Source organism: Cutaneotrichosporon oleaginosum, assembly GCF_008065305.1.
Source record: "Cutaneotrichosporon oleaginosum strain ATCC 20508 chromosome Unknown ATCC20508_contig08, whole genome shotgun sequence".
NCBI classification, from domain to species: domain Eukaryota; kingdom Fungi; phylum Basidiomycota; class Tremellomycetes; order Trichosporonales; family Trichosporonaceae; genus Cutaneotrichosporon; species Cutaneotrichosporon oleaginosum.
Window position 1 is genome coordinate 557,415 of NW_027072177.1, and position 23,921 is coordinate 581,335.

Consider the following 23,921-nt stretch of genomic DNA (forward strand, 5'->3'; position numbering starts at 1 on the left):
GGTGCGCGGTGATTTTTACAGTCACAGATTAACTTTGTACAGACCTCCTGATCTGGGCATGATGACGCTGAGTGAACCTAATCAGTCAGCTTCAGTCGCTGTCTGCATTATGGGATGCTCGTACGAGTCAGATATCTCGCATGAACTAGAACTAGACACTGTACACGCCCCGCCCGCTCTTCAACACTATACAACCACTACAACGCCTTGCCCACAGTCCCCACCGTCCGTGCAGAATACACGCTCATCGTATCCGGCTCCCACATCTCCACAGGCGACGGCTGCCGCAACCGCTCTCGTGGCGGAGCGACGGGCGACCGCACCCGCTCTCGCCCCGTGCGCCCCGGCACGCCCATGAACTCGCGCACACGCACCTCGTACGACGGCCGCGGGGCGACCTCGACCGGCGGCGGGCGCGGTAGGTCCGGCAGGTCCGGCAGGTCTGGCAGGTCGAGGGGGAGCTCGACGACGCTCGCGCTCTCGGCCAGCGTCGGGCGCGCGTACATCTCTGCTGGGGCACAGGCTTGTGGCGAAGGTGATAGTGTGCGGGATTTCGAGTAGATCTGCGAGCGAGCGAGCGAGGGGGAGCGGTCCAAGGCGGGCGAGTGCGAGGAGCGGGAGAGCGTCGGCGAGCGAGACAGTGTTGGCGTGCGTGCCAATGAGCGGGGGTATGCGTTGTACTCCAGATACGGGGTATGTGGGCGGTCGTCGCCGTGCCAGTCGTGCGACGCCGCACTCCCGACGGAGAAGTAGCGTTCCTCCAGGCGGTCGGAGGAGGAGATGCCGCGCTTGGAGACGCCGCGGCGCGGGCGGTAGCGCGCAGAGAGGAAGCGGACGCGGCGGCACTCGCACAGCGCGACGGTGATGAGAACCGCGAGGATTACGATGCCGCCAATAACACCGCCAACGATCGCGCCGGTGTTGGACTTGCGGTGGTCTGCGAAGGAGGCTGGCTCCGCGGGTGGAGGGGGCGAGAGGAGCGGGGCGGGGGGAACCCAGGCGTCGTGAGCCCAAGAGAACGATAAGGCGGGCCAATAGTGGAGGGCGGCGAGGCGGGCGCCGCGCCCCGTAATGGTTACGGAGTACTGAAGCGTAGGGTCGAGGGGTGCAGTAAAGAGCGCCGTGTCGTTGACAAGGTCGAGCGCATCGGCCGTGAACTCTGCGCGGCCGAAGACCGGGGGTGAGAATTCGAGCTCTACGCCCCCGGCGGGTCCGGACGCGCCGGAGAGCGCGAAGAGGCTCACGTTCGCTGGAATGTCGAGAGATAGACGCCCCTCGGCACCAGCAGCCGCTGCATCCGCGCTCCAGCCGTCATACACAAGATTCTCGCCATGCTCAGCGAGCGGCACGCGCTGCTCCAGCCCGGCGAACTCCGCTTCGGTACTGCCGTCAGCCCGGCTTCGCGCACGCATACTGTTCAGTGTCGACGGCGACGCGCGCGCTCGCGCCATACACACTCATCGCGCCCTGGTATCCTGACAGATTGTATTCGGCCGTGTGCCACCCCATCGCGGCTTCGGCGGCTACGATCTCGCCCTCGCCCGGCGGAGCCGTCGCGACCACGCCGTCGAGGCGCAGCACGCCGCTGCTCGCCGTAAGCAGCGTGCTGCCGCGCAAGGCCCAGCGGTCGCCCGCGAACGAGTGGGAGATCCCCGCGCCGCTCGCGTTGACGAGGTGCCATGCGCCGTCGAGGCGCCATGCGGTCGGGGGATAGAACTTGAGTGTGGGCGAGAGTGCGCCGGCGGGGATCGTGATGTGTGTGCGCCGCGGCGCAGGCGGTGGCTGCGCCATGATGGATGAGGAGGTGGCAAGAGTCTTGCGTGCATCGCAGGAAGCTGGCCGCGAAGTGCGGACATTCACACACACTGCAGAGTGAGTGAGGGGACGACGAGAGAGAGAGAAGAGAGCGAGGGGTGGCCTGTTTTCTAAACCATCCGCGGGCCAGGAACACAGGTACCCGATAGAACACGGCTTGGGGGACTCTGCGACGGACTGCGCATCCTGAAGCAGTTTCAGGCTGTCCTCGCTCCCGTTTCCCCTGATCCGCGGCCAGACGATGCTGATCAGTGGCGCACTGCAAACACAGGAAATGTTTGAAAACATACCACACACTTGCCCCTCGTGGCGTCGGCGGCTCGACACTGGAACGCTGACGGCATAGTTTGTGTAGATTGATGTTGGTGCCCGACTAGAGATGGTGGAATGAGCTGCGCCAATGTGTTCCAGTGAACTCTGATAATGCCTGCGTCGCCGAATCGGCGATGATCTGAGCCCTTGCCGTACCAGAATGGACAGGCCATGACAACATGCCACCACCGACCTCCAAATTGCCCTTCTCGATCGATGTACGGTAGATACCATCACCAGCGTTGGCAGCCGTGGTAGAGCGTAGAGCAGACGTCCTACGCCTCCCCGATCTCGAGCAACCCTTCGCCAGACCGCGCATACTCCGCCACCGTACAGAACCGCACCTGTGCCGGCCCCGCGACATCCATGAACCGCGCATACACCCCCTCTTGGAGGGGCACGGCGTGCGGCGCAGCCTCCGCCATCTCCTGCACGCCGACGACGGTCCATCTCCACGCCGGATGGTCCGCGGCAGCCTCGGCGAAGTCGTGGAGGATGCCGAGCGGGCGGGGGGGCTGGATGGCGCGCGCCGCGCGCCCCGGCGAGACGCGGAAGACGACGACGACGTCGCGCGCGCTCTGCTCCTCCTCCTCGCCTTTGTCCTGCCCATGGAGTCGGCTGACGGAGAACGCGCACCTTGTGGCATGCAGCTCCGGCTCGTCGGGCGGCACGGCGACGTGCAGCGCATACCTCACGGCCCAGGGGGGAACACACGCCTCGAGCGTGGGCGGGAAAAACCAGCCGGTTTTATCGCAGTTGAAGCTGCGCCCCAGCGCAGCGTGTACGACGAGCCGCGAGAGCGCCGGCGCGAGGTCGTCGATCGCGAGCCGGAACGGGTGCGGGAGCACGAGGGTGTGTGCGTCCAACGCCAGCGGGGGGAGGAGCAGGTCTTTGCGCGCCATGCGCATCTGGGACGCCGGCGTGCGCAGTGTCAGCACGCGGATCGCGCGCAGGCAGGGCGCCGCGACGTCGCCCGGCATGCACGGGAGCGGGCCGGATGCGGTGCGCACGCGCCACGAGTTGGGCGCGGTGACGTGCAGCTCGGCGTGGGAGCATAGGCGGTCGTCGGCTAGCGCGCGGAAGGCGCGCGAGGTCGCGCGCAGCGCGAGGAGGGCGGAGCGCGGGGCGTGCACGAGTATCGCGTCCATTATGTGCGGGAAGGAGGTGTGGTCGAGCCCCGGCATTGCAGGAGCGATGGTGGTGGCGTGGGGTGGGTTAGGGGCGTGGCGGAGCGGAGCGGTGTCAGCGACGGCGTGTCGAGTTAGCAGATCGAAGAAAGTGAGTGGGAGGAGGGGGCTGCGGGACCATGATGAGCTGGTATAGTCTGAAGTCGGGATGTCGGTCACTCCACTCGCCACCCGTGTGCAATTCCGCCACGGCGTTGGTGGGTGGGCAGACGACGACAGCTGACCTCGCGGTGGGTTACTGGGCCCGCCGCGGCACATGAGGTACGGTACGTCGCATACCGCAATCTTGCACCACTCCGAATCATGACAGACCCAGGCACCTAGAATCGGAATTGCTCGACCTGTTGCTTGACGAAGTATTATACATTGCCGCCTGGTCTAGCTGCTAGAATACACGGTCCTCTATGCCAGCATTGTCCTAGGCTGTGTCTCCGCCGCGCTCACGCAGCTCGCGCTTCATGTCGCCGAACGTGCCCGCGCTCAGCCGGTTCTCCCACTGCGGGTTGTACGGCGGCAGGGTATCCTGTCTGCGCAGCATGTCGTGCGTCAGGTCCTTCTTTACGGGCAGGCGCCCGGCGGAAGGCTGCTCCGCACCGGGCGGGGGTGATATCGCGAGGCCAGGCTGCGAGGGGCCAGCGGCGTTGGCGGTGAGTGCGGAGTGTGCCGCGCTGATCGCGTCCCACTTGAAGGGGTCCGAGTCCATTGTGCCGCCCTCGCTCTGGCGCACCGCGGAGAGAGGAACCGGGTCCATCTGCGGGTCCGCGAGGTTCGTGTGCAACACGAGCGGTGAGCCGCTCAGGCGGCGCTCGCTCTTGGGGGGCCGAGGCGGTGAGGGCATCGTCGTGCCCGGTCTAGAGGACACAGCAGAGGCTGCGCCCAAGCCCACCCCCGCCATCGCTCCTACCCCTGGGCCACTCGCACCTGGGCTCTCGTCGCGCGGCTCGGACAGGCCGAAGTAGCTGGACTTGGGCGTGTCGGGCGTCTCGGGGTCGGGATTCGTCATGCCCAACTTACGCGTCGGCTGGGCGGCGCCCCAAGCGTACGACGAGGAAGGCGTGCCGGTGTGCTCCGCCCTGTTTATCGAGGGGCTGGGATCGGGCAAGTAGTGGTCCTGGTACATGCGCGCCTCGTGCCAGACGTCATCGTCGCGGTGTCGCGTGCCGGAGGCTGCTGCGGCCCCGACTGCTGCGGCCGCGCCTGCTGTGCCAACTGTGGCGCCCACACCTATTAGCTGGCCCGTGCTCGAGTCGGGCGACGGGTCCAACGTCGAGAGCTGCGAGTAGGCCGAGTACTGCGAGTTGGGGTTCGAGCGGACACGACCATCCGACGGCTGTTGATCCACATAAGGGGCCGGTTGGTCGTAGCGCTGAAATGCATCGTAGTATGGCTCGTAGGCTGGGCCCGAGCTGAGCGTGGGCAGCGTCGCAACGGGCGACAGGGGTGTCCAGCTCGGACGAGGGGGCATCTGCGGGACACCATCGTAGCGTTGCTTCCTCCGTCGGTGGCGGCAAAACAGGAGAAAGCCCACGATCACGCCCACGAGGGCCGCCGCGCCCAGCACTCCGCCGACGATCGCGCCAATGTTCGCGGTAGACTTGCCGCCCGTCTGAGCTACTTCGCTCTGAATCTGCCCCGTCGCCGTTCTGGAAATGATCACCGTCGTGCCGTTCTGCACAAAAGTGGTGGGACTGATAGGGGTAGTAGTGGTGCGCGGGAGTGTGTTGGGATCCTCCGTTATGACGACCGTGGATGTCGAGGGCGGGGGAGGGGGCGCCTGTGTAGTCGAGCTTGTGGGCGGTGGGGGAGTGACAGTGGTCGTCGAAGTGGAAGTAGGGGGCTCCGAAGTTGGTGGCGTCGAGGTAGGCGGGGTGGACGTCGGAGGCGTGGAAGTCGGCGGCGTGGAAGTGGGAGGGGTAGAGGTCGGAGGCTCGCTCGTAGGAGGGGTAGATGTTGGGGGTGTACTCGTGGGTGGTGTCGATGACGGAGGGGAGGTCGATGGCGGGCTGGAGGATGAGGATGAGGCCGAGGGGTCCGTGGAGGGGGGCGGCGCAGATGATGGGGGCGCATCTGAACTCGAGCCAGCGGCGGGGGTGGAAGGAAGCGGCGACGACGTGCTGGACACGGCGGGGTCTTGCCGCCTGGACATGCGGCCGCGGCTGGGGTACCGCGCGACTAGGCGAGGAGACATGGTCCCAGAGTTGTGAGTTGCGTAAAGTTAGATGCACGCGTCGAGAGCCACAGCGTGGAGGGCAGGTTGGAAACGAGTGTGCTGGGGTGTGAATGTTGATTAAGAGTCGTTGCGCAGTCGTCGGTCGTGGAGTCAGAGAGATGATGCTTGAGACAGACGGATGATGGGAGAGATGGGAACGCTGACAGAGATGAGAGAGATGAGAAAGGTGAGAGAGATGACAAGGATGTCAAGAAAGAACATGACAAGCGTTGCACCGCCCCGCTCAGCATTCCATCCACTCGAGTCTGCACACAACGATTCCTTCCGACAACTCTGCCGATCATCCACGAGCCACGCTCTTCCACTCTCTCTCTCTCTCTCTCTCTCTCTCTCTCTCTTTCTTCATTCTCTCTCTTCATCCCCCTCTCCATCCTGTCGTATTCCACCAACAGACTCCTGCTCGCTATCCTCGTGTGTCTATTTACGGAAGAGAGCCATGTTTGAGGGTCTCCCTAACATGTTCCTAGTCCCAGTCCCAGTCCGTCTTTCCGCACGAAAACAGCGCACCCCTTCTACGTAGCTCATGGCTCAATTTGTTCCACCGTAGCTCGTATCGAGCGATAGCGCCCGCATGGCGCAGCTCTTCTCCGCCGAGACGGAACGGCGTCGCCGACATGCCCGACAAGACAACGCGGGTGGGGGTGTGGTGCTAGCACTTCACTTAGTGCGAGGGTGCGGCATGCCAAAATGACGCTATGCCGTAACTGTCCCTCCCCTACATGGCCGCCCAAGCTAAAAGCTGTCCACCGCCCAAGAACCGTCGTGCTCGCTACAGTGCGGAAACATGACTGAACACAGCAACTGGTACACTGAGGCACACCTCCACAAATCAAACATAGGGCGGTGCTTACGGCGTGGCAGTGACCACGAGATCCCGTGCCGCATGCTTATTATGTGTTTGGCCCACCACACTTAACGCCTGCTCGCGTCCGCTCGCTCCCTCCTCGGCTTGCGATCGAAAAGCATCCATCTACCCCTTGGCCGGCTTCGTACCGCCCGGCGCCCACTCGGCGCGATACATCGGCGGCAGCGTCGTGGGGAGGACGACGCCTGCGTCCTCCTCGTGCGTGACCATGTCGGGCGACACGTGCGGCGGCGCGGGTGCGGGCGCCGCCGCCATGATCACTGGCGAGCTGGTAGACACGGATGGCGCCCGCATCGGCCCACGCGCCGGGCTGGCGGGGTATGCGTTGGACACGGGCGCGGGCGCGTACTCGGCGGCGTAGTACCCGGCCTGCGGGTATCCGCCAGTTGTTTGTGGCTGCATCGGTGCTTGGGTATGGTAGTTGGCTTGCGGCGGATATCCGCCCGGAGCAGGGTATCCCTGCGGCTGCGAGTACTGTGCGTGCTGGACATGGCTGTGGCCGTCGTAGTCGTACCGCTCGCTCTCTGGTATGCAAGCCCCCGGGCCAGCGTACGCCGCATACTGGCCCTGGCTGAGACTCGGCTGGCGCGCGGGCACGCGCTGCACGTAACTTGGGCCGCGTTGCGGAGGCGCGGCACTCTTTCCCGTAGCCGGGTCGTAGTATCCGTCCGGCCCGGCGTAGACGTACTCGACGTTGTCGTAGCCCTCGTACCCCGACCGCCGGTTCGTCAGGCCCGTCATGCTGCCGGTGCTGGGATTACGGGCGAGGTTAGAGGGCGCGGGCGAGTGCGTGCCCGGCACAGGATAGTAGGGGTCGAGGGCGATGGGGAAGTCGGGGTCCATAAAGAGGTGGGAGTCGCGGGGGCGGCGGCGAGACCGCTTCTTAAGGCGGACAATGAGGAGAGCTGCGAGGGCGCCGACGACGACGGCGCCACCGATTGCGGCACCGATGATGGCGCCGATTGGCACGGTGGTAGGCGCGGCTGGCGGCGCGCTGGATGACGGCGACTGAGAGGGCGTGGTGCGGGACGAAGAGGAGGTGGACGTTTCCGAGGTCGTTGTGTCGAGCGTGCTGGTCTTGCTCGACTCCGTAGTGGTTGTCGGCGGCTCCTCGGTGGTAGTTGGTGTAGGGGATGGGGTGGGAGAGGATGAGCTGGACGGGGGAGCGGAGGAGCTCGAGGACGAGCTGGAGGGTGGCGCGGAGGAGGATGAGGGCCGCGCGGAGGAGCTGGATGGACGCGGGGATGATGTTGAGGTGGGCCGCGGCGAGGAAGTTGTCGACCCGATAGTCTGCCGCACGTTGATGACGGGGTATCGGTTGCTTGTGAGACACGGCGTTGGGCGCGGGCCTGCCGCGCGGACACCATTGCGTCCCCAAGCGCGAGCTTTGACGGCGGAGCCGTTGTCGATGGCGCAAAGTGGCGCCCTGTCAGGCGGCTGGAGGTGCAATGGAGTATGGGCTGAGCGTGCCCGATTCCATCCCCATCTGGTGTTAGCGGCGAGCAGTCAGGCGCGGCAGGTGATGGCGGCATAGTGATGGGTGAGCAGAAAGCTTGAGCGCCGACGCGGGAGGATTACTCGCGTATCGGGAGTCCTCCGCTTCCGTCCCTCTAATCATCCCCGACAGAGCCATGATTCCGCATCGGCTCCAGAAACCAGAGTACCCTCGACGCGCGACGCGTCACCAACTCTTCAGGCTTTAGGCCTTCTAGGCTCTCTTCTCGCGCCTCGCACCACGGCGCCCGAACGCCGGTCCGAACTCACCCCCGCTTCTGCAGGCCAACGCGCCCAGCGCCATCTTGCCCGTCTTGTCCATCGTGTCCATCTTCAGGCTGTGCAATCGCGGATGCGGCAAGCGCTGCCGCAGCGAGGGCGAGTATCAACATGTCTGGCGAACGAGTGTGTGATGATGAGAGCAAGAAAGGCTTTGTTCAGCTCTCTCTTCAACGCTCAGACCAGACTTTGACGCGTGGCTGCATCGCACGGGCCGTGTTGAGGGGCGCGGCACGGCGGTCTCCGCGACGCACGGACGTCGTTCGATTCGCGGCGCCGACGCCTTGCAGTGAAGCCAAGTTGCAGCTGGAAACTGGAACTGCCTAGACACCTCCCTTCATGCCATAGATGCAGTCCCGAGGCAGATCTATCGCATTTGATGTAGGTTGAGCAGCGCATGATGCCACATTCCTCGTACGCTGGGACCCAGTTGTTGCGCTGAAACGCGTCTATTTATATTAGCCCCGCGACCAATCCTACTGCGTCGCAGTGAGGCGGTCAGCGTGCTGCGACTACAATCCTTGAAAAGGCCGCAACTTTTGATGTCTCTTGGTCATTCTGCAACTCCTTGTGCCACCCGCCACACCCGACATCACGCTGATCTCTCCGCCCCGCTCAACAACAACTACATAGCCGCTTTACCCGTTGAGGCGGCGCACATACCGAGATCTGCAGGAACAGTGAATGAGGTAATGACGCACATGATCCGCACGCGACTGACACACAATTCACTCGAGCATTCAGCACAAACTGCGTAGCCCGAGGCTTTGAATCCATGCTTGCCTCCAGCCCGCAGGCCTGAGCTCACGTCGCGCCGACGCAAGCCGCTGCCGGCGACCGAGTCGAGCTTGACGCCCTGCACACAACATACGTGCTCTTCCCACCATCTCATCTCTGCAGTTCCATTCATTCCAGTTCCAGTCTTCATCAGATCTCATTGCAACCACTCTCCTCGCCCAATTCCCACTGGTCTCCATCCACATACATACCAAGCTGCTGGTCCTCCGCAGCCTATATCTCCTCTCTTTCTTCATCTCCACCCCATCTGTCATCTCAAGTCTCTTGCATCGGACATCGCCTCTCCCCTCGCCCCAATGAACCCATCCGCCTCCAACGCGTTTGTCTCCGCCCTCCCTCCCACAGCGAAGTGGTATCAAAGCCTGGAACACCGCGTTTCCGCAACTGTGCAGTACACCGTAACACGGCGGCGCGGCGCGCCGCACACGCACACTCCCCGTCTTTTCTTCACGGCTTTCATCTGGCGCGGGGGCACGCTGCCGCGCACCACCCTCGTGGCGGCATGGCACGCCCTGCTGTCCTCTCGCGACCGGCTGCGCGCGGCGTCGAACACACTGGCCACCGCCCTCCCCAACGCAACGTACATGCAAGCCCACCTCGCTGCAGTCCAAGCGAGCCTCGACGAGTCCATCGGTACGTCTCTGCGCGACAGCACTGACGCCAGGCTTGTTCCGGGACGACCTCACGTCCCTGCATCGCATGGAGAGCCTCCACATCCTCCCCACCAGCTGGGCGCGGTACGACGGCGACCCGCTGTCCCGGCTCCCGAGCTACGGGTGTGTCAGCGAAGGCCTGTTCGCCGCCGCCGCCGCCCTCCGCCATCCCATCCCGCGCGTGGACGCGGCCATCGAAGCCGCGCGCAGCCTCGTGCGCGCCCGCGCGCCAGGAAAGTGGGAGGCGACGGAGTCCACCCCCTCCCTTACGCGCTGCACTACGCTGTCGAGCTCTGCGTCGCAGTCGCCCCCCTCGACGTCGTCGCGCCAGAGTACGAGCGGTGATGTCCACGACGACCCTGTCGTGCGGTTCCGCCGTGCGTGGCCCGGCAGACGCTGGGCGTTTGACACGCTCAGTGGCGGTGCCAGCGTGCGGACGAGCCCGGACCGCAGCGGATTGGCGGCCGACGTGCTCAAGAAGGCGGGAATGAGGGCGTAGGCGCCCCGGATAAGTCTTGTACAACCACCGCCGCAGAGGCCTAGAGGACACACTGTGTTGTAATACATCTAGGACATGTATTCATAGCGTTGGCGAGGGCACCGCCGTTGGGAATGGCTGCTGTCACTGCCAAATGCAGTATTTGACACTTGGACTGCTCACAAGGGAGACGGACACGGTGTTCAGTGTGAGCCGATGCCATCCTGGTCACACAGCAAAGATCATTACCCTCATACAGTCTGTATGCCTCCTATGGGCGTTAATACGCACCTCGCAGTGGCTTGAGTGACAAGAACATGGGGGGCAGTGCCCGCAGTGAGGGAGACGAGGAGCACAGTCGGGCCACGGGCTGGTCGCAAAGTTATATGAGGACCAGCGTAGGCAGCGTGGCCCCCACTCCTGTCAACGACTAGAGGGTGGGTGCTGTAACAGTGACGCCGTTGCTCTTCGTCTGCAACTCAGAGCTGGAGAGAGCGGGTGGTTGCGCCAGGAGCAAAAGATACTCTCACCACTGTGAGTCGAACACAGGACCTGCGGATGTACTCCTCTCTATCGAGAGGCAAGGTATCAAATTACAGTCCGACGCTCTACCAACTGAGCTATGGTGAGGACGACCTTTTGGTTTTTCCGTCCGGCTGTGTGCGGCCGGTGCGGAGATTGACGCAACTCCGCTGAGTCAGCGACTCGCCGCTCAACTTATTACATCTTGGTGTCAACACATCTTACCAGTTCATTCATCACCATCCTCGCCACTTCCTCCGCCGAACCAACATGGTGAGTTATCTTGCGTAGTGTAAGCTGACAGCAGTCTAAGCACCACACCGGTATGTCTCCGCGGTCGACCTTGTCATCGATTAGTGTGATTGAAGCTGACGACAGATCTCCTCATGTGCCGCCGGCAACCCGGCGTCGCTATCGGGCGCGTCTGCGAGAAGTGTGACGGCAAGTGGTGAGTGTAGCACATTGTTACGGTGTGTGGTATTCTCCGTCAACACTGCACGAGCAAGTGGGGATCACTTGCGTAGCGACGAGTGGCCGCGCCGACCAGGACCTTCTGGCCCCCATTCACAGCCCTCATGCTCTTCAGCACGGCACATGTCCTCCAGCTCTGCGCATGCCATACAGCTCTGCGCATGCTATTCAACGCTGCGCATGTGCTATGCTGTACCGATATCGCGAACCGCGCTCTTTGCTTGCGCCGGACTCGTCCTGTTTCTATCCACCCATCCCCCCCTTATCCCCTCAGTCTGTCCGATGCTAACTCCAGCCCTGTATGCGACTCATTCGTCCGCCCTATGACACTCGTGCATATCTGCGACCAGTGCGCGTTCGGGCAGAGCGGGACGCGATGTGTAGTCTGCGGCGCGCATGGTGAGTTGATGACTCAGCGAGTGCTGGGTGCTGCATATGACCAGGCGAGCCAAGCTAATGTCAGCCGTCTCGGACGCATACTACTGCGTCGAGTGTACGAGGCTCGAGAAGGACCGTGATGGATGTCCGCGCATCGTGAACGTGAGTTGGCGAGGGGTGTAGCAGGCGCTGACGGACAGTTGGGTGCATCACGAGTCGACGCATTCTATGAACGCAAGAAACTTGCAACACAAGGAGGCGGGTTTAAACAAGGATAGCGCGCAAGTGCCGCCTGTCCATTTGTGACGCGCATGTATGGTGTTGGATCTCAGCAGCTGACAGCGCGCGGAGATGTGTTGAGCCCCCACTGATGTGACGAGAAGCAGTGCTCGACGTGATGGGAAGCAGTACTGCAGGTAGAGCACACAACTCGCCTTTTCAACACGAGCCCCCTTATCCCAAAACCCCCAACTATGCTGGACGTGCCCACACAGTCCACGATGTCACAGACTGCCTGGCAATTCATCTACGTTCATGCTCTATCAAAACGTCCTCTAGTTGATAATAAGCTCCTCCTTGATACGCACGCCCTCGTTGATGCCCGCCGACAGAGCGCGGCCGCCATCAACGACGAGCGTCGCACCGTCCATGTACGACCCGGCGCGCGAGCCGAGGAGCATGACGGGGCCAACAATCTCGTGCGGCATACCGGGACGTCCGACGATGCTGCGCGCGGCAGCCATCTGCGCGGGCTTGCCGATGTCGTACTTGTGCCCGCCCTCCGCAGCCGACGTGCCCGTCATCTCGGACGGGAAGATGCCAGGGCAGATGGTGTTAACGCGGATCTTGGCCGGCGAGAGCCGGCCCGCGAGGAGGTTGGCCGTGTGCATCGTGCCAGCCTTGGAGGCGCCGTACGACACGGAGCCGACGGCGCGCTGCAGGATGTGGCCTGCGATGGAGGCGATCACTACAACAGACTTCAGGTCCGACTTCATCAGGAGCGGGATGAAAGCCACCGTGGTGAAGTAAACGCCGTTGATGTTGACTGGTGTGAGCGGGTGGGTGGAGTGTCTCGAGAAAGCTTACTCTGGTTAGTGTAGTTGAAGTCGTCGTCGTCACAGCCGTCCCAGAGCATCTTGGCGACCGCGTCGACTGCCATCAGCTTGGGGTCCCCCGCGACTCTGCCAGCCTGGTCCACCCCCGTCTCCCCACTCACTGTTGTCAACGTCGAAGGTAGGGTTGCGGTAGTTCTTCATGACACCGGCGCAGTTGACAAGCACGTCCACGACGTCCGTGTGCTTCGCAATATCCTCGTACAGCTTCTTGCACCCCGCCTTGGTGCCCACATCACCCTGTACGCTGAAGGTCAAATTGGGGCAGGGGGAAGTACCCACGCAATGATGTCGCCTCCCTTGCCAGCCTGCGGCTTGATGAGCTTGACAGCTGCGTCAAGAACTTCGGCGCGGCGTCCCGAGATGAACACCTTGGCGCCGTTGACGACGTATGCGTTGGCGATGGCTGCCATCAGTGCTGCACGGGCCATGGCTCACCCTTGCCGAGACCAGTGCCGCCGCCGGTGATGACAACCGTCTGGAGTCAGTGCATCCTGGAAGAGGGATTCCAATCATGCGCTGCCGCAGCCCACCGAGGTCGAGCCCGTGGCACATGAGGATGTACGGAGACCAGAGCGGATTGTACAGCGGATAGACTTACGCGACCAGCGACAGAGAAGAGGTCGTCGACACCGAATGAAGCGGGAGGGGTAAACTGGGCGGCCATGCTGAGTGCTTGGGGAGGAGTTGGGGTGGAAAGAGCAGAACGAGTTGCACAGAAGAGCGAAGTGGGGAGTGGGTGCTGACTGCGGACGTCGGTTCAGGACGGCATTCTGCGGCTATCGGGCCGGCCGGCTATTCCCTCCGGGCGGCTAAACTGGCATCCTCGCCATGGAGCACGTGGGTCTGATTCCGCGACGCGACGCGTCTGGCTTCCACAACATTACTCCCAACTCTCGCGCAACAATAACCAGCTGTCATACACACTCAGCAGCTATGAGCCTCACCGACCTCTTCAACGATGACTCGCCGCCCCCATCGCCTTGGCGGAAGGAAGCTCTCTTTCTCGACGGCGAATCCGCGTCCGGCGAAGACGAATCCATGTCCGGCGACGGCGAATCCGCGATCAGCGACGACGAATCCACGTCCAGCGAGAGACCGATGAAGCGGCAGCGGCGCCTCTACGACTCGTCGCCCTCGCCCCCGCCGTTCTCGCTTGCAGAACTGCTACGCTCGCCCGGCTTCCAGCGAGACCTGCAAGAGATTACCCGCGCCGCCGAGCGTGGGCGGCTGGACATTCTAGATGAGAGTGGGCCGCCTGCGCCCGCCCCGCGTAGGCGGTTGGACAATGCAGATGGGAGTGGGGTGCCTGATCCCACCCCCGAACTACAGGGGATCGCGCCGCGCGTCCTCGCCGAGCTGTTCGACGACCCACTCGCGGCGCAGGACCCGCTCGCGGCGGGCGGGGCGTCGGAGGAGGAGCCGAAGCGGCGGCGCGTGATCGCTAAAGTCGACCCGGACCGGTTGCTGGGCCCGAAGGGGTTTCCGGCGCTCGTGGCCGCCGCGCGCAAGTTCAAGGTTAAGGGAAAGGGGCATGAGGTAGGCTCCAAGAGATTGCGGGCTGACCCCAGACATCGGACCTTGAGCGCCTCATGGACACGTACCAGGTTTGGGCGCATGGCATGTTCCCGAAGGGCGAGTTTGGGTATACTATTGGGCGTATCGAGGCGGTTTGCCGCAAGAATCAAATGGTTGTATGTCGGCGCATTGGCGTGAGGTTGGGCTGACACCAGAACGCGATCCGAGGTCTGCGCGATGAGTTCCACCCACCGCCACGCACACCGTCTCCCGATCCGGAGGAGCAGGGGTCAGCCGCTGGCTCGCCTCGGCGCGAGGAGGAGTCGCTCGACGCGTTTATCGAGCGAGGGGAGGAGAGCATGGGCGACGAGACGTTCCGGTACGCACCAGGTGCTGAGACACTTGCGGCGGACAGGCGGCCGCTGTTTGCCCCAGGGCCGGATGTGGATGATGATGAGGACGAGGATGAGCTAGCGGCGCTGGCGGAGATGGAGCGCGAGACCGGGGTGGAGGAGAGCACAGCGCTTGAGACGAGGCGAGAAACACGGGTCGACTTTGGAGACGAGCCGCCCGCGTTCGATGAGGAGGAGGAGTGGTAGGGGTTGCGGTCGTTCCATGTGTATATGTATTGCTTATGTCTTCTTCTTAATGCTGTGCCCACTGAGCGGTCCACTGCTTCACCTTGTCAACACTCAACTAATCACAGCTCTGATGTTACAGCGGTGCATGCTAGGCAAACTGATGTGCCAACTACCTGTCGCGCGCCTTCTCGTCCGTCACGTCGCGCGACTTCTCCACATTGCTAGGGACCGCACCCAGCTCCGTGTCCGTCTCTTCCTCTTTGCTTGCCATCCGTTTCCGCCACCACGTCATGGCGGGGACCGAGTTGACAACCACACCGGTCAAAATGGAGCATATACCGACCCAAACCGCTGCCCACTTGAATGTGTTGTTGCCCTTCTCGATGAGTGCGGACGTGATGACCGGACCGACGAGCGACGGCACAGCCAGCGCCGAGATGAGCATGCCGAAGCGCATGCCGGCCTCGTGCACGGGCGAGATGGTGGCGGTGGCGGCGGGGAGAAGGGCGAACCACGAGCCGGAAATCATACCGTACGCTATGAGGCCGACGATGGCCGGCGCAGTACCTACAATAGGCAGCCAAAGCGCAAACAATATGATTCCCGAGACCGGGCCCACAGCGCCAAACACCTTCCACACGCCGACGATGTCGGCGAACCAGCCCAAGATGCAGCGGCCGACGAGGGAGCCCCCGAGCGCCATGGCGACCGCATAGTCCGAGATATGTTTGGGCACATTGTTGCTGTCCATTTAGTAGATGGCGGTAAAGTAGGGCGCGAGGACATTCATGCCGAACAGCGCGGCGCCGATGACGTGCACGACATACCGGATGTCCTTCCATGGCGCCTTCATCGCGCTCCACTTTGGCGGGGCGCGCGGCGGCAGCCGCGTCTTCATCCACCATATTCCGGGGAACATGAGGAAGAAATTGAGGGCGCCCACGAACAGCATCGTGTCGCGGTATCCGATCTGGCGGAAAAGCTGCTCGAGAATGATGGGGTAGAGGACACCGCCGAGGCCGGAGCCGGCGACGATGCAGCCGATGGCGAGGCCGCGGCGTTTGTCGAACCAGTGGCTCGCGACGGCGGCGGACGGCGCGTAGATGAGCGACGCGGCGAAGCCGAAGAGCACGAACGAGAGGAAGAACTGGTAGTACTCGCGGCTGAATGCGAGGCCGATGACGCTGACGAACGCGAGCAGCGTCGCGCTCGACACGAGCAGCCGCGCCCCGTGGATGTCAAAGTAGCGGCCGGTGAAGATGGCGAACGAGAACTCGATCAGCGTCTGGATCGAGCCGAACCATGCTATGTCCGACTTGGAGTACTCGCGCAGCTGGTTGTTCAAGTAATAGGCCTGCAGCTGCCCGTTGGCCGTCACTGGGATTAGCGCTGCCGCTGAGCCTACGCACTAAGGCCAAACATGGCGAACTGCTGCCCGAAGGCGGCGACGACACAGAGCCATGCATCCCGGCCGCCATCTGGCGGAGGGCCAATGAGCTCGGCGATGCGCGCAGCCTCGTCGACTGCGCCGCCCCCGCCGCCGGGCTCGACGGCATCGTCCGGGCGCGAGTGGAACGGCGCAACCGCCGACTCGAGCACACCGTCGCCGAGCGGCACGGGCGCGGCATACCCCGCCTCCTCGATCGAGTGCACTGTCTCGGGGCGGGGGGATGTGGTGCGTTCAAGCTCGGAGGGGTGGTGGTGGGCGGTGGGGTGAATGTGGGCGGGGCGGGAGCGGAGCGAGTGCAGCGAGTGACGGGGTGACGAGGGCTCGCCGTGCGACTCCCACTGCTCGGTGTACGGGTGCAGGTCGTGCTCGCTGTGTCGTGACCGCCGCGAGGCGCGGGACACGGTCGGTTCCAATGGGATCATGGTGGGTGGCGTGGGCAGCAGGCCCGCTCGCCTGCTTATGATGGCCTGCGGGGCGGCTGGCTGTCGAGTCGGTACTCCGGCGCCTAAAATTCCACGGGCAACATCTTGGCAGTGCTTGACGAGCGCGCAACCTGTAAACCACCTGTATCCCCGCCGCCACCCCGTGGGACCTGAAACCTGACTCGGCCCCACGACGGGGCATGGACATCCGCCTTCCGCACCTGGTGCTCCTGGTGGGCGTCGATGGCAGCTGTTTGGTTGCTTTTCCAGACGAGGCTCGCCGGACCATCACAATCCATCTCCACTACGCCACCGATGGTGGGAGCAGCAGATCTGCCGGCAAGACGCCGAGTGGAGCGTACCTGGTGCAGGTTGCCGCGTCCTGAAGCCATCTCCATGGACCGCGTGGGACACATTGCAGCGCAGACAGGCGGATCCGACGCTTGATCGTGCTCGAGCGTGCCACAAGTGCGTGGCTACGCGCTCCTCGACACTGGCAGGCCGTCGCGGGCGGTGCCGATGGATGCCGACTTTTGCGGGGCGCACAGGCCTCGGCCTCGGCGCTTGTTATTCACGAGATCAATGCCGCCGGACATGGCCTGGCCGCGTGAAGCGAGTGGCGCGATCTGTGTTGCGATATAAGAGTCGACAACGACTTGCAGGAGCACGACGTGTGTTGCTCAATGGATCTCGAGGACTGCAGGCGTCGACACGCTAGCTCCCGCGTCTCATACAGCCCAAGCTGATCTCATGCTCGTCGCATTTCCCACTGCCTCCCCATGCCTGCCAATGCCGAGATAACCGTAGTCTCCCTCTCCGGCCTCCGGGCGAGCGGCAAGCGCCGCGACCTTCTGCCGCGGCGAGCACCTGCCGAGCACCTGCCTCGCGATGCATTGTGATGCATGAGACATGAGGGCAGCTTATCGGGCAATAATCGCCGTGTGACCGGCAACTCGGCCCAACCGGTTCCGGCAACCTGGGCGCGGGGCCCGTCTGGCGCACGCTGGTCGCTGGAAGAGCGCTGTCTTATAGCGCCCTCGCCATTCACGCTAGCCCATTCATCCCTCACTCTCTTTCTCCTCTCCTCTCGCCGCATCCACTCCATCACAGATCCCGCCATGCCCAAGGCATTCACGCGCGACGAGGTGCGCACCATGATGGCCGTGTTCGACACGGTCATCCCCTCCATGTCGGTCGAGGAGCTGCTCAAGCGCGCCCCGGGGCTCGCGGAGGAGGTCGACATCGACGTCGTGGCGGATTACGCGGCCGAAGTGCCCAGCAAGGTGCCGGGCGTGCGGGAGGAGCTGCAGAGTCTCCTTGCTGCGCACCTCGCGCCTGAGAAGATTGCCGAGCTCAAGACGGTGCTTGGGCTGATGCGGTGAGTGTGCGAAGGAGGTGGGCTGGAGGGGGTGGATGCAGGAGGGCGGTGGAGGTCGACGGAGAATGGCGGAGGTCGGCACGAACAAGCATGGGAAGCAGTGCCGATGGAGAAGAGAGACAAACAACCGACACACCTAACACCAGCGGCTACTTTGGCTCCCTCGCCCTCACCGGCTCGTTCACGCCGTTCGAGTCGCAGCCGATTGCGGTGCGCGAGAAGCAGCTGCTGTCGTGGAAGACGAGTGTGATCCCGACCTACCGCAAGATCTACGATTCGCTCGTCAAGCTCGGCATCGCGCTGTACCTGCGCAACTCGGCGACGGTGCGCAAAGTCATGCGGTACGACCCAAAGCCCGTGCCGCTTGCCGAGAGCTACTTTGGCTTCGAGTTCCTCACTGTTTCCCAAGCCGCCGAGGGGCGGTGGGACGCGATCATCGTCGGCTCTGGCTCTGGCGGCGGCGTCGCCGCCAAAGCCATGGCGGAGGCGGGCATGCGCGTGCTCGTGATCGAAAAAGGCGCCCACTACGACCACTCGCAGACGTATGACGAGCCGTGGGCCCTGGAGCACATGTACGAGTGCGGCGTGTTGCGCGCGACGGAGGACGGGTCCGTGGGTCTCGTCGCGGGCTCCGTCTTCGGCGGGGGCAGCACCGTCAACTGGGCCGCGAGCCTACAAGCGCCTGCGGCGGTGCGCGAAGGCTGGGCGAAGGAGTTCGGGCTCCCCTACTTTGCTTCCCCCCAGTTCCAAGCGGACATGGACTACGTGTGCGCCGTGATGGGCGTGTGTGCGCCGACGCACAACGTGCAGAACCAGATGCTGCTCGAAGGCGCCCGGCGGATGGGGTACACGCGCGCGGACGTGCCGCAGAACGCGGGCGGCGCGCCGCACGGGTGCGGGCACAACTGCGCGAACGGGTGCGTGTCCGGCGGCAAGAAGGGGGGCGTGCACGCGTGGCTCGCGGACGCGGCGCGCGCCGGCGCGCGCTTCGTGCGCGCCAACGTCCGCCGCATCGACTTTGCGGGGCGCGCCGCCGTCGGCGTCACCGTGCTGCACGACGGGCGCGAGACCTCGCTCCCGGCGCCACGCGTCATCGTCGCGGGCGGAAGCATACACTCCCCGGCGTTGCTGCTGCGCTCGCGCGTGCGCAACCCGCGCATCGGCGCAAGCATCTACCTCCACCCCACGAACTATGTGTACGGCGTGTTCAAGGAGGACACGCACCCGACCGAGGGCCAGATCTTGACGTCGGTCGTGAGCGAGTTCGCGAACCTCACGCCGGGAGGGTATGGGCCGCGCATCGAGACGGGGATCATGCAGCCCGTCGTGAGCATGAGCCTGCTCCCGTGGGCCGGGGGCGCGGAGCACAAGGGCCGCTTGGCGCGGCACTCGCACATGCTCGGCCTCATCGTGATTACGCGCGACAAAGACTGCGGGCGCGTCAAGCTCGACGCGCACGGCGAGCCCGCCGTGCACTACTCCGTGTCCGCGACGGACGCGGGCAACATCCAGACGGGGACAGTGGGGGCCGCGGCGATGCTGCGCGCGCTGGGTGCGCAAGAGATTATCGTGTGCGGCCGCGGCGTGCCGAGCTGGAAGGACGGCGATGACTGGGACACTTGGACCGAGCTCGTGCGCACCACCCGGCCGGCGAGTTACGGCAGCGCACACCAGATGGCGAGCAACCGCATGAGTGCGCGCCCGGCGGACGGCGCATGCGATCCCGACGGCGCGTTGTATGGCGTCTCGGGCGTGTGGGTCGCGGACGCGAGCGTGCTGCCCACCAGCTCGGGCGTGAACCCTATGGTTACGAGTATGGCGGTTGCGCACAAGGTTGCGCGGGGCGTGGTGGAGGGATGGCAGGCGGGGACGGAGGGTGCGCGCGGCAGTGCAAAGCTGTAGGGTGGGGTTTAATGGGTATTCAGTTGTAGATCAGAAGATATGTCAAGGGTTGGTGCGACATGTTGGACAGGGCATAAATGCAGGAGGGGCCACGCTGGCTTGAGTAGCACTGGGGCTTGAGTAGTAGTACAAGTGCTCGAGAGCAGTACAAATGCTCGAGAGCACACTGGCTGGATAGCACACTGGCCTGCGTGGCACAATGCTCAAGTGGCACAGTGGCTTGAGCCGCGCACTCTCCCGAATAGCACACATCCTTGACCTTGAGTACGTCACGACCAGCATCAGTCACCGCTGCATAACACTAGATCAAGTATGCTGGGTTTTCCGTCGTCGCAAATTACGTGCTTCATTGATTTCCGCATTTTCGCTATACTCCACACCACACTTGTTTTTTCCTGTTTTCCTCATTTCCTTGTTTTCGTTTCCTCCATTTCGCGTTTCCATTTCGCTTTTCGCTCACTTGGTCATTCTGGTCGACGACGAGTTTTCACCTACGATCAGCCTAGCGCACAAGGTGGAAGCGGAGGAGGGCGGGTGCAGGGTCCGCCCAGTCGGTCCCCGCCGCGGACTCACGGTCCTGCGCCATGAGACACTCGTTGAGCGGCGCGAGGTGCGTGCTCTGGATGAGGCCCGGGCGGGCCTCGCACGAGTTGCGGCGTTCGCGGGTGTGGCTTATGTGTGCGGGGTCGATGCCCATTTTGGGCGAGTCCTGGGGTGAGCGGGGTTTCGTGGCATGGGACGTTGGAGGGGGGGTGGAGGAGTTGGAGAAGTAAAGGATGCTTACATCCGCCATCAGCCCCTCGTTCAGCGGAGCGAGGTGCGTGCTCTGGATCAGGCCTGGGCGGGCTTCGCACGAGTTGCGGCGCGGGCCCTTGGTCGGGCGGACGTGGGCGGGGTCGATGCCCTCGGGGGGCGAGTCGAGAGGTCTAGAGTGAGCGGCGAGGGGGACGATAGGGAGAGGAGGATGAGCGTGGCGGTGGGGGTGTGGAGAGAGGGAGGCAAAGGGCAAAGGGTAGCGAGGGATGACGAGGCGGAGAGAGGCGGTGGTGTCGGGAGGGATTGGGAGGGAGGAGACAACCTACTTGGACTGAGCGGCCATCTTCGCTGTCAATTGAGTGATTGGGTGTGAGACGGGGTGATGAAAGAAGAGGTAAGAGGTGAGAGGTGAGAGGTGAGAATGCGAATGCGCAGAGACGAGGGCGACATATATCCCTCGCGCCGCAGGTCAGCTGGTGCAGCACATGACGCTTGCGGGGTGCGTGAACAAGATAGCGCGGGCGCAGGCGAGCCGAGGATCTAGCTCGTCATGTGCTGCTTCGGCGACGTGGGTGGGAACGACGGCGCGAGGAATGAGATAGAGGTGTAAGTGGTCCCTCGATAACCGCGTGCCACTTCTCGTCAGCTGACCGATCGGGGGCTGAGTGCACCTTGATGTTCTGCGAGGTGCCTTACGCGCGCCGTTGCTACACTCATACTAACATTCATACAACGGTCTACTACACTCTACCTGAACGGCCCGTCGACGCTCGAGTCGCTCACGAACGTGATCGCGCTCTCGCTCAGCCCCGTGCCGCTCGAGCGGCGCAGCATGCGGTCCCCCGGCTTCTGGAAGCCTCTGAACGAGTCCGCGTGCGCCGCAGGTACGCCATATGTCGTCGTGCTCTGCTTGCGGCCCAGCGTCGGCTCGAGCGACAGCGTGTTGAAGCTGCTCACGAAGAGGGGGTTACCAGCCGTGCGCTGCTGCACGTAGTCTTCGCGCTCGTCGTACGATCCCGGCGTGCGCGGCGCAAACGACGGCGCGGATGTCGTGATTGACAGCCCGACGAAGCTGCGGCCGCGCTTGCGCAGGGGTGAGTTCGAGTTGAAGGACGACGCGGACGACGCAGAGGACGCGAGGGCAAAGTCCTGTACTAGAGGCTGGTTGCGCCCCTCTGGAGAGGGGAAGGAGTCGGGGATCTCACCCCGCCCGGCGCGCTGCGCCGGCGTCGGGCCCGAGGGAGTGTGTCTCTCCTCCCCGATCGTCGCCATGGAGGAGGAGAAGCCTCCAGCGGCGCCAAACTCGCCGTCGTCGTCAAACGCGGCGGTGAGCTTGCGCTCCTCGGCTTCAGCGTCCACTGGCTCGAGCCCCTCGATCCACACGCGCGCCTGGTCGGGGTCAAAGTCTCCCTCATCGCCTAGACCAAGGCCGCCCCAGGACGCGGGCGTCTCGTCCTCCTCGCCTGCCATCATGAGTTCGGTATCGCAGCCGAGGCAAGTGCCAAGCTTTTCCCACAGCGACACGCTGTGATGACGCACGGCGTCGCGCGCAAGCTCGACCCATGGGTAGTCGGGGCACTCGGCGCGGTCAACGGTGGTGAGGTGGGCGTAGAACTCGTCCCAGTTCCACTCGTGAACGTCAATGTCCTTCCAGTTCGGGCGCATCGGCTCCTGTGGGAAAGTCTGGTGGAGGAGGGTAAAGAGGTGCGCGTTGTTGGGGTGGTCAAGCAGTTCCTTGACTTCCTCGGGTCGGTTCTGGAAGGGAAGGAGCACACCGGCGTCCATCTCGACGTACTCGACGGGTTCGAGTGCGATGGGCTCGGGCTCGGCGTGCACCACGCCTCCGCCGACGGCGTTCTTGAACGTGCCGGTCGACTTGCGTCTACGGTGGCGACCGGGGGTGGCAGGGCCCGAGTCAGATGCTGCTACTGGGGACATGATGCCGCGCGCGAGGTCCATGACTTCTTCAGGAGAGAGGGAAGGTGCGCGCTGGAGCTGAGTCAGGCCGCCACCACCGTGCCCGCCGGTGGGAGAGCTGTCTATGGCGGTGGCAGTGGCAGCGGCGGCGGCGGCGGAGAGGTCGGGATTTGAGGCATCGCGCTTGAGCTGGGTCATTGGGCCGAAGCCGCCAAACGATGCGCCGGCAAAGGAGCGTTTGCGGGCGGTCTGCTGGGGCTGCGTGTTGCGCGGGGGAGAAGATGAGGAGGAGACAGCCGCGAGGGATGACGACGACTGGGATCGCCTGGGGAGTTAGCTTGGGTGGTGTGTGGCGGGATGAGGGACGTACTTGCGCAAGGTGCGGTCTGGGGCAGAGGGTGGCGCCTTGACGAGGAGGAGACGGGTAGTGATGCCGGCGCTGTCGTTCGTGTCAGGATCGGCGCGACGGCTTGTGAATGCCAAGTCGCGCTTGCTGAGTGATCTAGAGAGGCTTGTAAAGCTGCCTGAGCGGCTGAGGCTGCGTGGGGTGCGTGGGGTCATGCTTGCGGGGGTCATGCTGTGAGGGGAGGAGGTTGAGAAGGTGGGAGATTTGACTTTTGGGAGGTCAGCCTCTGCCATAAGAGGGGAGAATGTTTGGAGGGGGGAGAGGGCGTTGATGCGAGGGCGCCCGGAGGCGCTGCGCGAGGAGGAGGAGGAGGGGGACTGGGTATTGATGGGCATGACGGGGCGGGACATGGTGACGAGGATGTGCGAGTGTCAAGAAGAGAGTTGATGGGCGATGGTGCGATAAGGTGGGGTGATAAGGAGGAGGGGGAGGTGGAAGCAAGCGCAAGATGGATGATGAGTGTGATGGGAGATGAGATGGTGGGTGATGGGCAAAGCAAGCGATGGTGTGGGTGGGAAGAAGAAGAGTGGAGAGACAGAGTGAGAAAGAGAGATCTAGAACAAGATGAGAAGAGATCTAGTGGAGTAGAGTGGAGTGGGGAGTGGAGAGGTGGCGCGTGGGAAGGCCTAGGTGGTGAGCGTGAGAGGAGTGTTGGTTTGGACAAGTGTGATGTAAAAGAACAAGCAAGAGAGTGGTGAATGTTCTCATTCCGCTGACGCCAGCCTGGCACATGTGTCGGCGCGCGACGGCGTATTGCAATTGCATCGAGGCGTGAGGCGTGAGGCGTGATGGCCGTGTCCGACAAGCTGGCGGCCTGGCGGTGCTGTCATGGTCTGGAACTGGACAACAGCGTCATCATGGCATGTGAGCTCACCGTCTCCGTTTGTCCAATCTCCTTCTGTCTGTACTCTGTCACATGCTCTTGCCACGCTTCTCACGCTTTCATGCTTACCACGCGAGTGACACGCGGAATACACGCGACTCCCACGCGACTACC

General features: G+C 63.6%; 12 protein-coding genes across 12 annotated transcripts; 3 read left to right on the top strand and 9 right to left on the bottom strand.

Annotated features, from left to right (window-relative positions):
- Nucleotides 1–197: 197 nt before the first annotated feature.
- Nucleotides 198–1,791, bottom strand: COLE_07822 (uncharacterized protein; the record flags this gene model as incomplete). The annotated part of the gene is made up of 2 exons (XM_018426501.1): nt 198–1,383; nt 1,415–1,791. 2 exons carry the CDS (start codon nt 1,789–1,791, stop codon nt 198–200), a joined length of 1,563 nt encoding a protein of 520 aa, XP_018280419.1.
- A 611-nt stretch (nt 1,792–2,402) lies between these two features.
- COLE_07823 (uncharacterized protein) lies at nt 2,403–3,029 on the bottom strand (the record flags this gene model as incomplete). The annotated part of the gene is made up of 1 exon (XM_018422565.2): nt 2,403–3,029. The coding sequence occupies one exon, from the start codon at nt 3,027–3,029 to the stop codon at nt 2,403–2,405; it is 627 nt and encodes a 208-aa protein (XP_018280418.1).
- Nucleotides 3,030–3,732: 703 nt separating this feature from the next.
- On the bottom strand, nt 3,733–5,502 carry COLE_07824 (uncharacterized protein; the record flags this gene model as incomplete). The annotated part of the gene is made up of 1 exon (XM_018422564.2): nt 3,733–5,502. The coding sequence occupies one exon, from the start codon at nt 5,500–5,502 to the stop codon at nt 3,733–3,735; it is 1,770 nt and encodes a 589-aa protein (XP_018280417.1).
- Nucleotides 5,503–6,514: 1,012 nt separating this feature from the next.
- On the bottom strand, nt 6,515–8,295 carry COLE_07825 (uncharacterized protein; the record flags this gene model as incomplete). The annotated part of the gene is made up of 2 exons (XM_018422563.2): nt 6,515–7,895; nt 8,174–8,295. The coding sequence occupies 2 exons, from the start codon at nt 8,293–8,295 to the stop codon at nt 6,515–6,517; spliced, it is 1,503 nt and encodes a 500-aa protein (XP_018280416.1).
- A 627-nt stretch (nt 8,296–8,922) lies between these two features.
- Nucleotides 8,923–9,696, bottom strand: COLE_07826 (uncharacterized protein; the record flags this gene model as incomplete). The annotated part of the gene is made up of 1 exon (XM_018427111.2): nt 8,923–9,696. The coding sequence occupies one exon, from the start codon at nt 9,694–9,696 to the stop codon at nt 8,923–8,925; it is 774 nt and encodes a 257-aa protein (XP_018280415.1).
- Nucleotides 9,697–11,019: 1,323 nt separating this feature from the next.
- Nucleotides 11,020–11,760, top strand: COLE_07827 (uncharacterized protein; the record flags this gene model as incomplete). The annotated part of the gene is made up of 4 exons (XM_018422562.2): nt 11,020–11,081; nt 11,400–11,503; nt 11,568–11,644; nt 11,683–11,760. The coding sequence occupies 4 exons, from the start codon at nt 11,020–11,022 to the stop codon at nt 11,758–11,760; spliced, it is 321 nt and encodes a 106-aa protein (XP_018280414.2).
- A 276-nt stretch (nt 11,761–12,036) lies between these two features.
- On the bottom strand, nt 12,037–13,261 carry COLE_07828 (uncharacterized protein; the record flags this gene model as incomplete). The annotated part of the gene is made up of 6 exons (XM_018422561.2): nt 12,037–12,527; nt 12,569–12,634; nt 12,699–12,841; nt 12,877–13,000; nt 13,033–13,072; nt 13,196–13,261. 6 exons carry the CDS (start codon nt 13,259–13,261, stop codon nt 12,037–12,039), a joined length of 930 nt encoding a protein of 309 aa, XP_018280413.1.
- Nucleotides 13,262–13,530: 269 nt separating this feature from the next.
- On the top strand, nt 13,531–14,711 carry COLE_07829 (uncharacterized protein; the record flags this gene model as incomplete). Its single annotated transcript, XM_018422560.2, has 3 exons — nt 13,531–14,133; nt 14,166–14,288; nt 14,328–14,711. 3 exons carry the CDS (start codon nt 13,531–13,533, stop codon nt 14,709–14,711), a joined length of 1,110 nt encoding a protein of 369 aa, XP_018280412.1.
- A 151-nt stretch (nt 14,712–14,862) lies between these two features.
- On the bottom strand, nt 14,863–15,396 carry COLE_07830 (uncharacterized protein; the record flags this gene model as incomplete). The annotated part of the gene is made up of 1 exon (XM_018425239.1): nt 14,863–15,396. One exon carries the CDS (start codon nt 15,394–15,396, stop codon nt 14,863–14,865), a length of 534 nt encoding a protein of 177 aa, XP_018280411.1.
- Nucleotides 15,397–15,444: 48 nt separating this feature from the next.
- On the bottom strand, nt 15,445–16,115 carry COLE_07831 (uncharacterized protein; the record flags this gene model as incomplete). The annotated part of the gene is made up of 2 exons (XM_018425238.2): nt 15,445–16,070; nt 16,103–16,115. 2 exons carry the CDS (start codon nt 16,113–16,115, stop codon nt 15,445–15,447), a joined length of 639 nt encoding a protein of 212 aa, XP_018280410.2.
- Nucleotides 16,116–17,683: 1,568 nt separating this feature from the next.
- COLE_07832 (uncharacterized protein) lies at nt 17,684–19,845 on the top strand (the record flags this gene model as incomplete). The annotated part of the gene is made up of 2 exons (XM_018421246.2): nt 17,684–17,943; nt 18,090–19,845. 2 exons carry the CDS (start codon nt 17,684–17,686, stop codon nt 19,843–19,845), a joined length of 2,016 nt encoding a protein of 671 aa, XP_018280409.1.
- A 1,503-nt stretch (nt 19,846–21,348) lies between these two features.
- COLE_07833 (uncharacterized protein) lies at nt 21,349–23,274 on the bottom strand (the record flags this gene model as incomplete). The annotated part of the gene is made up of 2 exons (XM_018422559.2): nt 21,349–22,843; nt 22,889–23,274. The coding sequence occupies 2 exons, from the start codon at nt 23,272–23,274 to the stop codon at nt 21,349–21,351; spliced, it is 1,881 nt and encodes a 626-aa protein (XP_018280408.1).
- Nucleotides 23,275–23,921: the final 647 nt, after the last annotated feature.